The following is an 18,295-nucleotide window of genomic DNA, read 5'->3' as shown; positions in this document are numbered from 1 at the left end:
TTTCACTGTACTCTTTTTGGTTAGAAATGTAAAGGACCCAGATTTTCCTTACATGTGATTATAATGTGGCTAAGACATTGGGACTCTTTTTTTTTCCTAAAGATCGCTTGCTGGAACACAGTCAAAAGCTCTACTGAAAGATGATGACCCTCCATGTGTTCTTGTCTTTCTCCTTTTTAAAATTCATACTTTGATCTTCTTTGTTCAAATACCGTGAGCCTGGTGGAGAGAGAGAGTCATGGTCCGTCCACGGCTGCACTTACAGGGAAGGGAGATGTACTTGGTTTAGTTAGGTGGGTCTGGTATTTTTGTTTAAAAATCAAGTAAGCAAACATGACCATTTTAGTCACCCCTGACATTTACCCTTAGGAAAGATTCAGGGTTCTGGAGACTGACAGAGTCTTGCAGAGGGACCAACGGGTGGGGCTCAATTCCAGGTTTGAGACCAGGTAGTTTGTTCCTGTAGATGAAGTGAAGGGAGCTCATTTGGCTGGGAGGCAGATCCAATTTAATGAAAACATTGGTGAATCTAGTTTATATCTTTAAGCACAATTTTCAGAAGTGTTAACGTATACAGCAAAGGGAAAAAAAAAAAAAAAGGAAAATCATAGCAGTCTTAGGTTTTTGTTGGGTGTATAGTTTTGACACATTTCCAGAACCTTCCTTTGTCGAGACATGAGACGACTTTTGCCATTGTGAGGATGAGGTCCCAGTTCCAGGAAGAGCCTGAGGAGGTGCAGGCCAGTTGCTAGGCGTCCGGCAGATGAGTGATGAGATGCAGAACAGCACATTATCATTCTCCCCGCGTCCAGCGCTGTGGCAGAAGAGAGGCCTGCAGTGTGTGCGTGGGAAGTGGAAAGTGCCCAGGTTTGAGCCTTTCCTCGCAGGGGTGGCCCTCCTGAGGGCCAGTCAGGGGTCCTCCCCTGCAGCGCTTGACTGAAGGGGGAGGCTGAGGGTGGAGCTTCACACCTCTCTTCCAGGTGGCAGAACTGAGGCAAGAGAGAGATGACTTGCAAACAGCTTCTTGGGAGAATTCAGGGAAGAGCAAGGGCCTTATCCTAACCCAGCAAGGAACTTTTGACTAAATTGGCATCAATTCTTCTTTTTAGGGATGTTGGAGAAAAAAATTATTCAGTGATGCCTACAAAAGCAAGAAGACAGGGAGGCTTGTTCAAGACTCTTGTGGTGGGAGAGGTGGCATCGACTTTCACATCAAACAGGTTGAAAATGTCAGAGTCTTGCAGAGGGACCGATAGGTGGGGCTCACAAGTACAGCCTGGGCCAGGGGGAATTGACGGCCAAGGGGCAGGATGCCGGTCAGTGGATGGAAAATTGTGAAGAGGAAGCATCAGGGGTAAGGGGGATTCTGGCTAACTCAACCTATTCTTGCTGAAGGCAGACCAAGGTGACCAGACATCACCTGGGGGTGTGGGAGGATGAGGAACCTGAGCAGGTGGGGCAGGTGATCCAATGTCCAGGACAAGGGATTCTTGCCCAAATCGAATTTTACAAGGAGGGCCGGGATAGTAGCATAAAAAGGTTCAGGAGCCTCACCAATGTTTGGCTAAGCAGAGAATCTTTGTCAGGGAACATGAGAACAATTAATTAATTTAGCTAGAATCATGGCATTTGGGAAACCGGCGCTGGCCTGATTCTTTTTCTTTTTTCTTAACTCTCACACAGAAGGAAAAAAAAAAAAAAGTGTGTGTGCTAAAACCAGTGGATCTGTACATCTGTCTCTCAGAAAAAAAAATCTGCCTCATCTTTGCCTTGGCCCCAGGTCCTGAGGGTGTTTGGATGGACCCCAATTCTTCCTCTCCACCTAGCTCCTGGCACCTGACCTCTTGCTCTTTTAACCAATCTCACAAGTCCCAGGCCTTCTAGCTATTGCCCCTTCTGGAAAAGTCTTCTACGTATGCCCATGGTTCTCTGCTTGTCCTGTCAGTTCTCCGCAAGAGGCCTGTCCTGGCCACCTATTCATGCCTGCATGTCCATCTGTAGTTCTGCCAATCTCTCTATGCGTCTAGCTCTTACCCACACCTGCCCTATATACTATATGTGAGCTAGCTCGTGTTGGAACTGTGTGCAGTTTCCGGTTTCATTCAGGGCATTCAATTGAGTGGTGCTCGTGTCTCCAGGTGACACATGGGCATGTCCCCAGGAGACACAACCAGGGGAAGTTGATAGCTCTGCTCAACCTAAAGAGGTGGCCTCCCATGGGCTCTCAAGCACCTGAATCATGGGCCAATTTGGGGAGACACTTCTAGGCAGTCTAGTGTTTTGGAGCCCTCAAGTCACCCTGCCTGGGAATCTCCCTGTGTTGAGTTACCCTGCTTTTGCTTATCTGAAATCTCAGAGTGGCCTACTCTGTGTGTCAAGGAACCGTTACTTGCTGTGTCTTCAAACTGAGCCTCTCTCTGCCCTCTGGGCCAAGTGGAGCAGCCTGTGCCTGGGGCTGGGGTCTCTGGGGGAGGGGGCGGATCACAGTGTTCAGGCCATGGTCCAGTCCTTTGGGATTGGCGAGGGCCTGTTAGGACCAGAGTCACCCCATGTTCACTCCCACCTTCCCTGGGATGGGTCATCACCATCGTGGCCAAGAGACTGAGAAAAGTGCAAGGAACAGTGCTCTCGGGCTCACTTGGTCCTTCACTTTTTGTGGGGGGTGTGGTCTCAGGGAGCCGTCTTCTGTTCTTGTGGGTAGCTGAAAGTCTTGCTCTTCTTTTTGGCCAGCAACATCACGTCCATAATCAGCTCTCGTGGCAGTTGGTTGGTAGTCCCTGTGAGCGTGTGAGTGAATAGGAATAAAGCTTTGCCGCCGCAGGTAGGCCTGTGAGGTACGAGCTTTCCTTCTAGCCATGATGGTCTTCATGTGATTATGTCGTAGAAAATAGGAGGGCCTGTCCTTTGGGCTTGAAGATGGAGTTGATTCTATTAAGCAGGAATTGAATAATGAGACCTGTGGGCAGTGTAGAAGGAGAAGGCATTACCACATGGGGCAATACAAGGGTCAATTTGCATCTATGGAATAATTGTACTGGTGAAAAGAATGAAAATTATGAGGCAGAGTTTTCAGATTCAAGACAATGAGGTAGAGGCTTAATTCTAAAACAACAAGGAGGGAATTAGGATTGGAACAGAAAGTCCAACTTAAAACCTCAGCCACTTTCCTCTAATTGGGAGCGTGGGCTCATGGAAATACCTCTACCCCAGCCCTAGGGAGCTGGAGTGGGAGCTGGTTCCACTGGAGGGTCCATAATCTCAGAGAATTCACCTATCATCACCCAAATTGCTGTGAAACAAGAATTTAGACACCCCCCCCACCTTTTCTTGAGAGGAGAGGGAAGTACAATGAAAAAAAATCCTCTGTATCTCACTTTTTTTACTCTTTCTGAATTGTAAAATTTACTACATCGACTTTCACATCAAACCAGGTTGAAAATGTCAGTTCCTTATGTGATGCTAAAAATTTTAACCTCATTGAGCCTGGTTCCTCAGCTGTAAAGTGGGCATAATAATGTTACCATGCAGGGCTTATTGATAGAGATTAGAAATTGGTTGGTAAACAGTTTCTAAAATTAAGTTTTAATAAAGTTGTGTGTGTGGGCAGGGGAGGAAACTAGGGATGGAACGCATGGCCTCCTGCATGCTGGGCAAGTGCTCCACCATTGAGCCACACCTGTAGCCTTTAACAATGGTGATGGTGATGGTAACAGTGGTGGTGATGGTGGTGGTATTGGGTATTGGGATGGTGGTGATGATGGTGATGGTGATGGTGGTAGAGTTGGGATGGATATGGTGATGGTGATGATGATGGTGATGATGGTGATGGTGATGCTGCTGATGGTGTTGGGATGTCGATGATGATGATGATATGATGAGGATGATGGTAATTATCTAGTTAAGGAAGCTCCAGTTTTTGCACAATAACTTGTTTTCCCAGGGACAGGAATGTTCTCTGCATCCCAACTCTATACTCATCGGGAAGCACAGCATAGCCTGGGTCTTGGCCACACTTTGTTTACAACTTTACTTATGAAATTGGCCCAGATATAGCTCAGTGGTCAAAAGATGCTCAGGGTCTTTCACTTGGTTAGCAAAGGGAAATGGGGTCAGTGTTGAAGCAATCATTTGCTAAAGGGATAAGAAAGAGGGGAGGAGTTTTCAAGGTGAAAACAAAGTATTTTTGATTACTCAGTAGAATGAGTAGGAAAATCGTGGGCCATAAATGAACTTCCTGCATGTGGGAGTGATATGACTTGGACAGGAAGGACACTTACCTGTTTCTCTTCAGAGGGATGTTGAAGAACACACACACACACACACACACACACACACACACACATACATACAAGTTATCTAAAACACATTTGATGGGATGGAGAATACTGCATATTAATCATCTCTGTTCACTTTTCCCTCTGAGACCTGCCTCCCCCTGGCTGTCTGCTGTGTCAAGTGCACACTCTTCCATCTGATGTTCTCAACATCCACAGTGTGGTCCAGGCTCCCTTACAGGGCAGCCTCCAACAACCCATCACATCTGGGCTTGAATCATGTCCTAGTCACTGGCTTTGAGATTTGGATAACATCTGGAACCTCCATGATCCAGGGATAAATAATAATCATATAGATTTGCATTAGGTTCCTATTATGGCTATAATAAATTAGCAAAACTTAGTGACTTAGAGCAGCACAAATTTATTATTTCATAGTTCTGGTGAGAAGTCCACAAGTGAGTCTTTTGGGACAGTCCTCCAGATGTAGGTGGGGCTTCTGGAAGCTCTAGGGGAGAGGCCATTCCTGACCCTTTCCAGCTCCTAGAGGTCACTTCCTTTCCTTCTTGTAGCTCCCTCCCAGCTGCAACCTCTGTTGCCTTGTCACATCTCTGACCCTTCTGTCTTCCTTTTATTAGGACCTGTGTGATTACATCTGCTTGGGAAAATATGAGATGCTCTCCCCATATTAAGATCTTTAAACTAATCCCAACTGTAAAGTCCTTCTTGCTGTGTAAGGGGACACATTCACAGGTCTGGGATATGACATGGGCATCATGGGGGGGGCATTATCCTGTCACCATGAGATTCTACAGTGCTGTGAATATGAGTGACGTGAGCCACATATACACACGCACACACCACGTGCACGTTCTGAGCGTTGTGCTTGCCCTCCACGCCTCTGGCCCTGCTGATGCTCCTCTTCTGCATGTATCACCTGTCCTATTAGACAGGGTCCCCCTGGCCCTGGAACACCTTCTGCTTGTCATCTTTCCTGTCTGCCTGTTCTCTGTTATTTTTATCTGTTGAAACATACTCATCTTTCAAGACCCATTTCAAGTCCCCCCTTCTCTGTGGATGAGTCCTCTAGGGCTATTTATGGTCCCTTGTGTTCTTCATGAATGGCCTCCATGAAGAAAACCTTTTCTTCAAAAAGCAACTGAATCTCTTCACCAGTGAAAGTGTCCAGTCTGACTGTGACCCAGGCTTCGAGGTCTAACTAAGCGGTTCACATCAGCCCTCTTTAGATGGGTTATTTGTACAGCATGAAGGGTGAACTTGGCTATAGAACAGGATTGTCACTGACATTTTGTCAATGTGACATAGCTAGTTGATTAATCCAATTATAATATCTAGAACAAGGCTTTAATTAGCCAGAGAGCCATTTTACATAGATTATTATTGATTATTCTCATCTCTTTTTTTCCCCCCAAAATGTTCTCTACTTCATTAACTTTAAATGGAAAAACTGTGTTCACCTCATAAAATGGATAAAAAGTAGGTCTTCCCTTGAGCCTCACGCTCAGGTCCCTCCCTAGAGACGACCGTGCTCTTTCTTCCTCTTTCCTGAGTCTGGTGCCCCTACGTACGAGTGTATGTTTATACAAGTGGGAGCTGCACCTTTATTTTTTTTTTCATTCAATATATCTGGGGGATAATTCTATATTCGTACACATAAATCTATTTAGTTATGCTAAATGGCTGGCTGTACTCCACTGTATTTTCAGAGTGTTACTTACTTAACCTGTTCCCTGTTGATGGACATTTAGGTTCTCTCCAAGGTTTTGCTGTTCCAAGCTTTTGTTTCTTTTTGTGAGACTGTTCGTCATATTTTCTTTACGTAAATACAGCCAAATACCTCTTTCATGTAGTCATCGTTGTATCCAGGAGGACTCTGTGGTCATGTTTATGAGTGAACTTGGAATATTAAAAAGAATATGGATGGGTGTTCTGTTGGCAGGAAGCTTTCTTCATCTTTGTTGCTGAGACATCTTCCCTGATGAGAATAAAAGTAAGCCTGTGGGGGTGTTTAAAAGAAGAGGGGCCGGGCATGGTGGCACACACCTGTAATCCCACTGGCTCAGAAGGCTGAGGCAGGGAGGATCGCAAGTTCAAAGCCAGTCTCAACAACTGAGGGAGACCCCGACTCGAACAAAATCCAAAAAAGGGCTGGGGATGTGGCTCCGTGGTTAAGCGCTCCTGGGTTCAATCCCTGGTACCAAAAATAAAGAAATGAATAAATAAAAAATAAAAGAAGAGTAGTGAGTAGTCCCCAGTAGTGAGCAGGACCTGTGTGAGGGGTAACTCACGAATATCCTGACCCATCAGTGTCCACCATTTGATGATGACACTCACTGTTCCCTACCAAAGAGGTTGTGCATTTGGCGCTGGGAGGACAGTGGCGCCTGGGAGCAGTCTGAGGGAATGTCTGCCAGGTCTTGTGTCCTCATCAGAAAAGGAAGGGAAGAGAAAATGTGACTGAAGAGCCACCTCTGTAGGGAGAAATCTTCCTCAAACAGGAGATCTGGGAGGACCATGGTGAGAAGTGCCCTCTGGGAGTGCACACTGTTCAAGAAAACTGGAGAGTGTCCTGGGGGTTCTGTTTCATCCAGGTCATTCCCTCGGTCACCCAAGTAGAATAGAGTTCTATGACAGGCGCTCGACTGGCTTCGAGTATTTCTAGACTTTTCGGCTGTGGCTCCAGGAGACTCTGTAATTCCAGAAGGACTGCATCTTTTATCCTGCTGCCACCTCCTCGAGCCAGGCCCTCTGGGTGTGATAAGAAAAAAGGGACTGGCTCACTCAGGTTCCATATCAGTCTTTGACAAGGCCGTGAGTGAGGACAGCCAAGATGAGGGGTGGGAGCCTGTCAGAGAAGCCCTGGGGTAAGTTGTGCCGGGAAGTGAAGCGTGCTCTTTCAAGTGTGGCAGTTTGCATTCATTTGGAATTTATTTGTCTCCTGCGTTCGGATCAGTGACTCTATGAACAGTAAAGATTTAGTGCCGCAGAAAATCCTTCAGAAACTGAAGATGTCACCGACGATGACAGTGCTGGCATTCTGATGCCTCCCCCCTGTGACAAGTATGGTTATAACCCAGACCTGCTCCGGTGGCTTTTGAGACACACGGCGGTACTGGGGATGAGAATCGATCTGGGCAAAAACCAGGCTAATTGTAGGAATATTTAAGGACGCCTCGTCATGGTTCTTGAAGCCATTGTGGCGGGGAGGGGGGGGTTGCTTGTCCTTCTGGGGTTTACTAGTCGCAGAGGAAGATGGGAATATTTCAGTGGAAAAGCCTAACTGTTGGAGTCTCTGTGCTCCTCAGGTCTACCCTGAAGTCAAGAAGCTGTCTCTAATTGGAACTGGTGAGTGAGGCACTGTCCAAATTAATAAGAGCCTCAGTTATCGATTACTTTTTAGGAAATAGAATTTTAATACTTTTAGCTTAAGCATCACATAAGCAAACATATGGCTTCCTATATAATTGCCAAGTAGGGCTTTTCAGAAGATAGACTTTAATGAATAGATGCTGTATCTTAATTGGATAGCCATTTTCATGCACACATTATCTGTTCTGGATGAATTTTTTTTTTTTGGCTTGACAGGACTTTATTTTATAGATTGGACATGGTTTTCTTTTGGTCAGCATGCTGAATTGGCACTCTAAAATGTCATTAGTGGTATGTGAGTTAGTGGAGATTTTAACTGAAGATTTTAGCAGAAAGCGTTGTCATTTCTCAAGTTGCCTGGTTTCTGCCCAGAGAGGTGCTTAGACACAGAGTCTGTCTGACTCCGGTGCTGTTATTATCCATTTGGATTCTCTAGGGTCAGGAAGATTATTGTTAGGGTTAGCAGACAGGTTTTTCCATTTTAAGAATTGATTCTGCTGTGGAACAATGTGTCTAAAAGGCACCTGTCTGCTTCCTACATTGTCTCAAGCCAAATATCACCAATCTCACTTTTTGCTATTGAGTTCCCCCCCTCCTATTTTTTAAAAAAACTAGTCCTTAATATTATACTGGCCTGACACCAGGGAAAATAATATGCTTAGAGGAAAAGAACATTTTGATTTATGGTTCGAGGCCTGGGGCGGGGGCGGGGGAACGTCTGTAGGCCGGGTTGCTTGGTACATTAATGGCCGTGGGCTGGAGGCGATGCTGTTAATAAAGTTAATAACACCATCAATCTGATTCGTATGTAGAATGACTAAAAAGCAGAAAAAGGCAATGAGCCAATAGTAGCTGACTCTAAGCTAATAGGGCAGATCATTTTAGCACCATCTGAGGATCTTTTGGTCTAATTTGGGATGGATATAATCGTACTGAATGGTTGGTTTAGTGTACTGTCATGCATCAAAGAGACAGCTCTAGAATTCCTGATCCTTGTTGGAAGTCAGAGGAGCCTTTTTAAAGAGTCTTTTCAGTTCAGTTTGACTGACATGGTGGAGCATCTGAAATGTGCCAGTCCCAATTGATTGTATCGAGGTTTAAGTTTAGCTCGTTTTGTGATTAAATTGTTCTTATATGAGAACAGAAATTAAGTGGTGTGCACTTTAGGGTAAGGCAGCCTTGGCACTACCTTTTTATTTGATATTTATTATTAACAACTGAAGATTAAAGATTGTTAAAATTTGGGAAAGCAGATACCACAGTTTCTTTTTTTAAAAAATAGTTTTTAAAGAAGCAGGGTCCTGCTATATTGCCCGGGCTGTCCCTGAACTCCTGGGATCAAGGGATCTTCCTGCCTCAGCCCCCTGAGTAGCTGGGACTGATTCAGGTGCATTCCAGCAGACCTGGCTTCTGCTTTTTATAATAATGATCGCTAATAAGCAGGTGAGTTCACCAGCGTATCTATGGGCTTGGCCTAGCTCTGAGTTCTGGTCTCAGTAGAAGCCACAGATCTGGAATTAAGATGCTCTGCATGGCTCTATGAATTTTTTTTAACCACTGCAAGGTACATGTGTATCTGAAGTTCACATGTCAGTTTTTAGCCAAGGCATCCTCAGGGTACCCACATGGTTAGTAGAAGTGAGAGAGAATCTTTTGCTGTCTTTCCTGGGAAATCAGGGAGCTGAGGCATTCCCAGAGCCTAGCCTACTTTCTTGCTTTGTCCTCCCTTTGGTGGCCTTGATCGTGGACCATTGCACATGTCCAGGTATGTGGAGATGCAGTGGGTGTTACCTCTGGGTAGGTAGTGTGTATGATGGTAATCTGCCATCATAACCACAGAATCCCAGTCTGGAAACTGACTAAATAAAGCAAAACAAAACAACCTTTTCAGAAACCATCATTTATGAAAGTTAAAAGAGTAGTTGTTTAGAATTCTTTAGTCAATATAGAAAACATGACCTCCCCTTTAGTTCTGGAAATACAGCTCTCAATAGATTGTTTGTTTTCTCCTGGCTTACAATCAGAGGCAGCTGCCCCCAGGTGAGGATTTGATTTTCTTTGAAATGTGGAAGAAAAGGGGGAAGGATTCAACTTTCGCAATTTGTATATCTTATCTCCAGGTGCAGAAAATATTTAGCATTTCAAGAATAGTTTTTTTTTTGTCTGACCTCTCTGATAATTTGTCACAGGGATTTAATTTTGGTGGGAACTTGGTATTTTTATAAATAGAATAATGGCTTTCTTTATAATTCAAATAAATGTTTTGTTACAACTTGAAAAAAGGGCAATTTTCGGAATACTGGAATTTTTATTTCTGCCATGATTATGTATTTTCTAATGTCTTTTCATCTAAAATTGGCTTTCTCTTTTACTATCAAATTTTATTTATCTTATTCAGCAGGATGAAGGTTTATGGGAAGAAATATATAAATCCACAAATTGAACATTTTATCGGTCAAGACAAAATGGTGATCTCAGGACCACGAAACAGTAGATTTTTACTTACACATTCAGTCATATAAGTCAAGGTTTAAGATGGATCAGGAAGGACTCAAAAGAATTTTTATGCCTCATGAGAAACCCTGGAGGGCCTTTCTCCATGGGCTTATTCGGAGACTCGCAGTTCCATGGTGGGAGGAGGAAAGAGACAAATGGTTCTTCTCAACATTGAGTGGAAGGTTATTAGAGAATATTATTTATTTTCTGGATTTTCAGCACAGCAGAAATGTGGAGAGCCAGCTGAGAATCAGAAGAGAGCTCCCAAATAATGGTGATCATCAAAACTGTCTTGGACACCAGCTGGTGCCCAGTACCATTGGGTATAGAGACATAACAGAATCAGGCCCAACCCCTGTGCTCCTATGGCAAAACCCTGAGGCCTGCAGTGGTCCATGTCGGTGGGGGAAATGGGGGTGTAAGCCACGTGCCTTAGAATGGTGTCATTCTGTTCAGGTGAGAGGCCATCGAGAAACCTCAACAGAGGTGGAAATATACCTGGACCCTTAAAAAAACAAACAAAACAAAAACAAACACATGACATTTTGCCAAGCAGATGAATAAATGACATTCAAGGAAAGAGGTGGTGAGTTGTGCCTGAGCAAAGGCCGGTGGTGTGAGAGCGCGTGGGCAGGTATGGGAAACTGCCGTTTAGTGGTGGTGGTTGGGTGAAGGTGAGGTGTGTGTGGTGAGGGCTGAGGGTGTTGGAGGGGAGGCTCTAGTGGTAGATGGGCCCACCAAGCTGGTCAGGTTTGCAGGGGCTTCAGATGCCTGGGTTGCAGAGGATTTGAGCCTGATTCTCTGGACACAGAACCTCAAAGAATTAAAAGAAGGGGACAGCCTAACCAGATCTTTGTTTTAGAAAAGCAATTCCAGGAGCAGATAGGAGGTAGATAGAAGGTAGGCTTGCTGGGGGAACAGGGACCAGGAGGGTGTTGGGCAGGTAATCCACAGGTGAAAAAATGAGGACCTGTCTCAGAGCAGTGGTGGAGGATTGGAAGAATACAGGGTATTTGAGCCTTTTAATGGAAGACCTGAGCATCTAGCAGGGTCAGTGGGTTAGTGGAAGTCAGACAGACTCTTTTGCACGTGAAAAAGATTCAAATATAGACAAAGCTTAGGGGACCCATCTCTGGGTAGGAGGGTGTTGAAACTAGGAAAACAATTAGAATTTTTCAGGGGTGGGAGCCTAGAAGAGGCAGAAGGACTATAAGGATGAGACCTTGAGTGTCACTGCTGGTTGAAGTGGGGAAGAGGACCAGGTGGGGATGGAGAAAAGAGTGGATGGAAACATGGAAGAAGATAACAATGTTATGGAACCAAGAAGAGTTTTAGGAAGGAGGTGGAGGCTATCACAAGGCACACAAAGACCAGTAAGACCAGCAGTGAGAAGCCACCGCTGGGTTTAGCAATGGGGAGCCCTGGGAGGGGAGGGCCCAGGCCACCTGGTTCCAGTCAAGTGGTGGTAAGAGAAGCAGTCAGCTTGCAGAAAGCAGAGGAGAGGGCATGGTGTGGGTGGATTCAGGCATGCATCTCCAGATGCAAGTGGAATCGCAGCTGGCTGAGCTCCCTGCCATCTAGCTTTCTAGTGTGTGTGTGTGTGTGTGTGTGTGTGTGTGTGTGTGTGTGTATGTGTTGTGTGTGATTCTGGGGATAGAACCTAGGAGCATTCTACCACTGAGCTGCATCCCCAGCCCTATTTATTTTTTATTTATTTTGCTTTTATTGACGCATTGTAGTTGTACATAACATTTGGGTTCATTTTGGACATAATCAAACCTGCATGGAATTTAATTTACTCCATTTCAGTCCCCAGTGCCTGCCCCTGCCCACCTTCCTTCCCACTCTTTGCCCAGGGGCTGGCCTTGAACTTGGGATCCTTCTGTCTCAGCCTCCGGAGTAGCTGGGATTGCAGGCCTGCACTACCGCCTGGCTACCATTCAATCTTAAATGCGCAGGGCTTGTATTTTATGGCTGACTTCGTAACCTGCCTTGACCTCTTTGTATTTTTAAGACATTGTCATTCTTTGTCCCTGCTTTTGTTCCTTGGATTTTATTTCCTTGGGTTGTCTGAAGGCTGTATGGGCTCTCGGATCAATTTTCCTTCCTTTGGTACTTCCCGCCACCAGCTCCCTGTCCCTCCCTGACCCCCCCTTCTGCACCCATGGTGCTGTGTAATTACATTGAAGGTGCCCAAACTACTCTTCATTCATGAGTTTTGTTTTTGATGTTTTTAATTTAGCTTTCTTGACCAGGGAAAGCGTCGTCAAGTGATTTTTGTTTATTGTTGAAACAATAAAAATTTATGCTGATCGTATATCCTCTAAGAAGACCTGAGCTCTGTCTTTGGAAGGCTTAGGGAAGATGAACGCACTTCGTTTGACTAAATAAGAAAGTGAGTGGACCTGCAGCTTGTGAGTGAAGGCAGAGCCCCAGCCAGAGGGCCTGACCCGGATACTGTCACCTTCAGACTCCTGAGGTACTGAGCTCACTACTGAGCTCAGTATTCTTCTGTCTGACATGGACGGACAGTAACTTCCACTTCTGTACTGTACTCGGTGGGGTTGTCAGGACTGGATTAGTTGATAGATGCCAGCACTTGGTAAATGTCAAGTGGTACACGCCATCTGGTACCCTGTGATCATTCCCAGGATTCCTCTTCCCTCTAGGGAAGTAATGAGTGAAAAGGGTTATCTAGCTTTTCCAATGGTCTCTCTTCTCAAGCAAAGCCATTGAGTTGAAATTAAAAAAAAAAAAAAAAGTGGGCAGACATTCTATTTTTATTTTTTTTTATTTTGGTCAGATGGACATACCATAGACTTTTACATTTTAAAATTACAGTTCATGATATTGTGTAGCCATCACCACTGTCCATCTTCAGAACTTTTCATCTTCCCAAACAGAAACTCTGTCCCCACTGTACAATAACTGTCCCTCTCCCTTCCCTCTAGCAACCACTGTTCTATTTTCTGTCTCTATGGATTTTACTCATCTAATGATCTTGCATAAGTGGAACCATATAGCATTTGTCTATTTGTGACCAGCTTATTTCAACAAGCCCAGGTCCTCAAGGTTCATCCATATTTCAGCATGTGTCAGGATTTCCTTTTTAAGGGTGAGTAATATTCCATCGTGTGTGTCGACCATGTCAGTGGGCACTTGGATGGTTTCTATCTTTTGGCTGCTGGGAATAGTGCTGTGACTGTGAGTGTGCAAATCTCTGTCCAGGTCCCTGCTTTCCTTTCTTCTGGGGATGTATCTGGGAGTGGAAATGCAGGCTAGCCTTTATCCTGAGATGATGGGACTATGTCCTTGACTTTGCAGCATGACTCGGTAACGGTAGCTGAGGATTCTTTGTCTGTCTGCAGCCTTCCCTGAGCCCTTCCACAGATGCCTCATTGGCTGGCTCAGGATTGTCAAGCTGGGGACTCCTGTACCTATCTATGCCCAGGATCACAAATAGTCCCTCCTTCGCACAGTTAGGGACACAGCTGTATCACCCTGCTTCAGCTCCCTGCAGTAGCCCAGCGTTAGGGACTCAGGTGGAAACCAAAGGAAAATGAATGGAATATCTGGCACAGAGTCACCCAGGATGCTCGAGCCCTGATGTTTCTCCCCATTACACTCCTGGTTCCACCCTCTGGGGGACAGGGGAAGGAAGCACTTACCTACTCCAAAGTTAAGGGTCTTCTTCCATCCAGGGCCCTCTGTGAGGTGAAGCCTCTCAGTTAGAGCAGAGAGAGGCAGGGGTCCTGTGCTCAGGGCAAGTCTCCGAAGTTGTTCTGAACTGGTTTTCTGGGGCCAAAGCCACTGGCAGTGACCAGGTATTATCAGGGCAGTTTGATTTCCTCCATCACCGTTGTGGGTTTTTAATGTCTTAATATTTAATGATTATTGTTCTGGCTGGTTCCAGAAGGCTCAGCATAGAGTCTTCTGGGGGGAGAATCCTACTTGCTAATAATTTATGCATTTGGGCAGAAGGTCCTTGTTCTAACATTTTCCCTGTGGGCATTTTGTGGATGGACCATATTCTGCCCGTCAGGTTTGTGTAATTGGACTCCAGCCTTAAAGACAGATGGAATTCTGTCCTGAGAGTTAGCATTCCAGTAAGATCTGTGTCCTGAGGACCCACAGTCGGGTGCACCAACTGGACGGGAATTCCCCTCTCTGGAAGGGATTTTTAAATGATGTGTTTGTCTTCTTAGGTCCCGTCAGATGGGGAAGGAGAGCGAGGGCAGGTACCTTCTCCTGGCTGAGCCAAGGCTTTGCTCTTGACTAAAGAAGGCAGCCCCAAAGCCTTGGGGCCACATTGGTGCTTCCAGTGGTTTCTATCAACGCAGCAGACTTTGTCTCTAGTCGTGGTTGTGTAGAAGACATCTTTAGCATCTCTCTGAGGAACTTAGAATTGCTCCTGAAGTCGGGGGACGGAGAACAGCTCAGTGTGTCCTGGGGTTTCCCTGGCCAGTGTGCTGTGAACCCAGTCCCTGAATCTGGAGACGGTGGAGGAGGCTGTCTGTGTGTCTCAGTTCTTGGGGCCTCTGGCCCCAGCCCGGGTGTGGCACCTCTGGGGAGAGAGACAGGCTCTCTGGTTCTGGACATCTTGGTTCCAGTGTGTGGCTGTGCCCTAACAGAGTTAAATTTGTATTTTCAGGCAGGCACGTCTTCCCCACTGTGTGGCCCTTATTTGTTTGTTTGGTTTGAAAAGGAATTAAGCTGCTTAATGAAAACGTGCCTACCCCTACCGATTAATTAACCCCGCGTCAATGCCACGTGTTGCACCGACTCGCACTGTAATTACATCGTTACCTATCTGCAAGAATTAATTCAGTGTTTGTGAAGCACTCTGAAACCTTCCTGTGGGGAATCTGGGAATTTCAGTAGGACTTTCTAGTCTGTGTGGCGGTGAGAGGGGTTGACAAATGCAGATAGACCCGGTCTGTCTCTGCAGGAGGAACCTGCCCCAGGACTCTTCCTGTTGGCTCCAGGGGAATGCTGTCACCCCTTTGTGCAGGTGGCCCTGCAGATGGCCAACCTAGGTCATCCTGCGGTGTCCCTTTGGTCCAAACCTGTGTCGACATCCACTGTCCATTTGTGGGAGGACACACTTGTCCCTGGGTTTTTCTTTGCACGGGGATGTTGGTAAGGAGGCCTGCTGGATAAGCAGTAGCTGTAAGGCCTGTGCTCAGACCTATTGCTGTCCTTACCCAGACTTTGGAGATAGGATCAGAGGAGTGGCCGCAAAACTAGAATTCTGGACTCTAAGTCTTCTTTCTCTCTCTCTCTCTCTCTCTCTGTTCACAGTGGGGCTTTTTCTGAAGTGGTTTTAGCTGAAGAGAAGGCAACTGGAAAACTCTTCGCAGTGAAGTGCATCCCTAAGAAGGCGCTGAAGGGCAAGGAGAGCAGTATAGAGAATGAGATCGCCGTGCTGAGAAAGTAAGTGTCAGGAGGCCGCCTGGCCCTCCTCCCACGCTGCCCCCGTGTCCTTCCTCCTGCCTGCCAGGCTGGGCTTCCCAGAGGTCAGAGGGGTCATTGGCTGCTGGCCGGAGGCCTCTGCAGATGGTGACTGACACTCACACAGCGCTTCCCAAGCCCATTCCACTTAGATCTGGTCTCTCTAGGAAAATCCACTGGCAGCCATTGGAGGTAGTTGGCCTTTCCACAGAGCCCAGATGTCAGGCAGACTTGGTTTTGAAAGGAGACCCTGCCATTCATTCTAGCTGAGTGACCAGTTCCTGAATAACAGCATCCCTTCTGTGCAGTGGAGTTCACCTCCTCTCCACTGCAGGGTGTGGAAAGGGGAAAGTGACCAGGCGCTTGCCAGGTGTGTGCAAAGCACTGACCTCTGCATTGCATTGCTGCACAGGAAGTGCCCCGTGAAGGGAAGCTGCCGCCACCCCTACTCTGAGCACCATTATGATTGCTATTACATTGGCTTTATTTTATAAAAGGGAGATGAAGCTCACAAATCAAAGGCCCATGTCCAAAGCCTCTTTCTGTGCAGTTCACGTGTGGCAGAGCTGGAACACCAACCCCTTTATGGTTGGTTCTAGGCTTTGGGATGGTGTTTTCCTCCTCTCTGCCACAGACATGGCACGGGGCACCCAGAGAGTCCAGTGTTGATTGTCTTTGTGCTTCACCTCTTCACTGAGTTTTAGTTTTGTTTCCATGTGTAATAGGACCAAATCAAAATCCCGTCTCCCCCTCTAGAAAATGTGCACACAGTCCATTCTGATGTGGACCGATCCACGCTTTAGTGTTGTGCTCGGCTTTTCTCCCCACAACATTAGAATCGAGCCATTGTCTCACCAAGTTTGGGGGGAATGAGCCCTTATATGGCACCTGCTTTTACTTGTCTGGCATTTATCTGAACAGTGAGCTATGGAAATTTTTTGTGTTGCTATTAATAAAAGATGTTCGAAACATCCTTGAAATTTTAGGGGTTTGGAATCACAACCTAGCAAGAGTCCTGGGACAGATAAACACAGCAGAGTGGGAGCAAGCCTTCTAGGGCCTGAAAACAAAATGTCAGACATTCTGCATTCTTCCTGCAGAAGCTGTGCCACACCTTCATGTTCTGGGACCAACGTTCCCCACTGAACAATGCTTCGCCACCATCTGTCCAAACCCAGCACCACCGAGGTGGTCAGGACGGTCCATCCTGTTCTGACCTCTGTGTGACTCAAACAAGAACCCAGAGCATTTCTGATGTGTATTTCAGGACAAATGGGTCTCAGTGGCTTTTTAGTGTCAGGGTTTTTGCTTATTTGTTTGGTTGTTTGGTTGGTTTCTAGGTTCTCTGGATTGTCTATTAGGGACCCAAAGAGTTTCAGATTGTCTTGAGAGGCATCACAGGAAATGATTCTATGGAAGGGAGTCTGGAAAAACAAATTAAGAACATTAGCATCAAGCAGGAAAACACTATGTTAATGAAACATTTATTTAAATTGCCCATCTTCCAATATGAAATCAGTGCTCAGAGAAATGCTCCACTGGTGACATGATGTTGCAGATATTTGGTATTTTAGAAAGACTTATGGGTAGCCCCAGGGCCTTTCAAGGGTTTGGCTTTGGGCACGGGGCATCTGCTGCTGAATTGAAGGTGGCACCTTTTTTTTTTTTTTATGTGACTCCCTTGTGGGCTTAGAAGTAAAAACACTGAGGAAGTCAATTTCTATTCTTAATGTTATTTTCCATCCACATCCCAGGAGTCATGGATGTAGGTTTTATAAGCCAGTCTTGGTTTATGCCACGGACACTCTGCTTTAATTTAATAGGGTAGTGCCTCTACCCTGTGTGTGACTCATATAATCACTTCCAGGGTGAGCGCATTGAAAACCTGGGGTGCTGGGAAGGATTTGGAACAACTAGTTTTGATAATTTCTCACTATCATTTGCCGTGCAAGCGCTTCAAGCATGACTCTTCTTTTAGGAGTCAAGAACAAAGAAATGATTTCTTGGGGGATAGGAGGTGATTTATCTCTTGTGCTGATTTATTTTTTTGGTTCTCTGAAAGTGATTTCAAAGTAGAGTAAGAGGCACTTCCACATCATAAGCAGCCCAAAGAAAGAAAACAGTTTGGAATGACTCTTAAAATACTGTCATGGAGACATTCAATCATTAATAAATATTAATCAATTTCCTAGCCTGCTTCAGGAAGCACTTCTGAGCTCCAAGTTGTAGATGCAGTTCTTGTCCCCTGAGATCTAATTAGTGCAGACAAGTTTTAGATGCTGATATATAAGCATGACCAGGCACCTAAGAGAGGGGATTCCTAGTTCTTCTTTTATTTATTTTTTAAAATTTATTTATTTATGATTTTTGTGATGCTGGGGATTGAACCCAGGGCCTTGTGCATATGAGGCAAGCACTCTACCAACTGAGCTATATCCCTAGCCTCCTAGTTCTTCTTTTAGAGTGGGGTTGAGGACAGGTTGTGTAGAAGAGAGATGTCCATATAATGTGTTTATTTTGCTGGGGCAGAAAGGCAGAGGGCATTCCAATCAGAAGGAGCAGCCCAAACAGAGGTTGGAGATGGGAGACAGGCCGGTGGGCTCGGGATCTCCATGTGGCTCCTCTCGCCAGAAGAAACAGTTCAAGGTGATGCCTGGGGAGACCTCAGGTTGGATTGTGGAGGG

The 18,295-nt window shown here is 45.8% G+C and overlaps 1 protein-coding gene and 1 non-coding gene across 4 annotated transcripts in view; one reads left to right on the top strand and one right to left on the bottom strand.

Annotated features, from left to right (window-relative positions):
- Camk1d (calcium/calmodulin dependent protein kinase ID) overlaps nucleotides 1–18,295 on the top strand; it is a 387,368-nt gene that overhangs the window by 145,198 nt on the left and 223,875 nt on the right. For all 3 annotated transcript variants that reach the window (XM_026408567.2, XM_026408566.2, XM_026408565.2), the window contains exon 2: nucleotides 15,462–15,593. In XM_026408567.2, the coding sequence (XP_026264352.1) occupies nucleotides 15,462–15,593 (132 nt within the window). The remainder of the gene's footprint in view (nucleotides 1–15,461; nucleotides 15,594–18,295) is intronic.
- Trnam-cau (transfer RNA methionine (anticodon CAU)) lies at nucleotides 17,979–18,046 on the bottom strand. Its single transcript has one exon. It is a non-coding gene; the product is annotated as a tRNA-Met (tRNA).

This window comes from Urocitellus parryii, chromosome 9 (genome assembly GCF_045843805.1).
Source record: "Urocitellus parryii isolate mUroPar1 chromosome 9, mUroPar1.hap1, whole genome shotgun sequence".
NCBI classification, from domain to species: domain Eukaryota; kingdom Metazoa; phylum Chordata; class Mammalia; order Rodentia; family Sciuridae; genus Urocitellus; species Urocitellus parryii.
The sequence above is the reverse complement of the archived record's forward strand: the minus strand, read 5'-3'. Positions and strand labels throughout refer to the sequence as shown.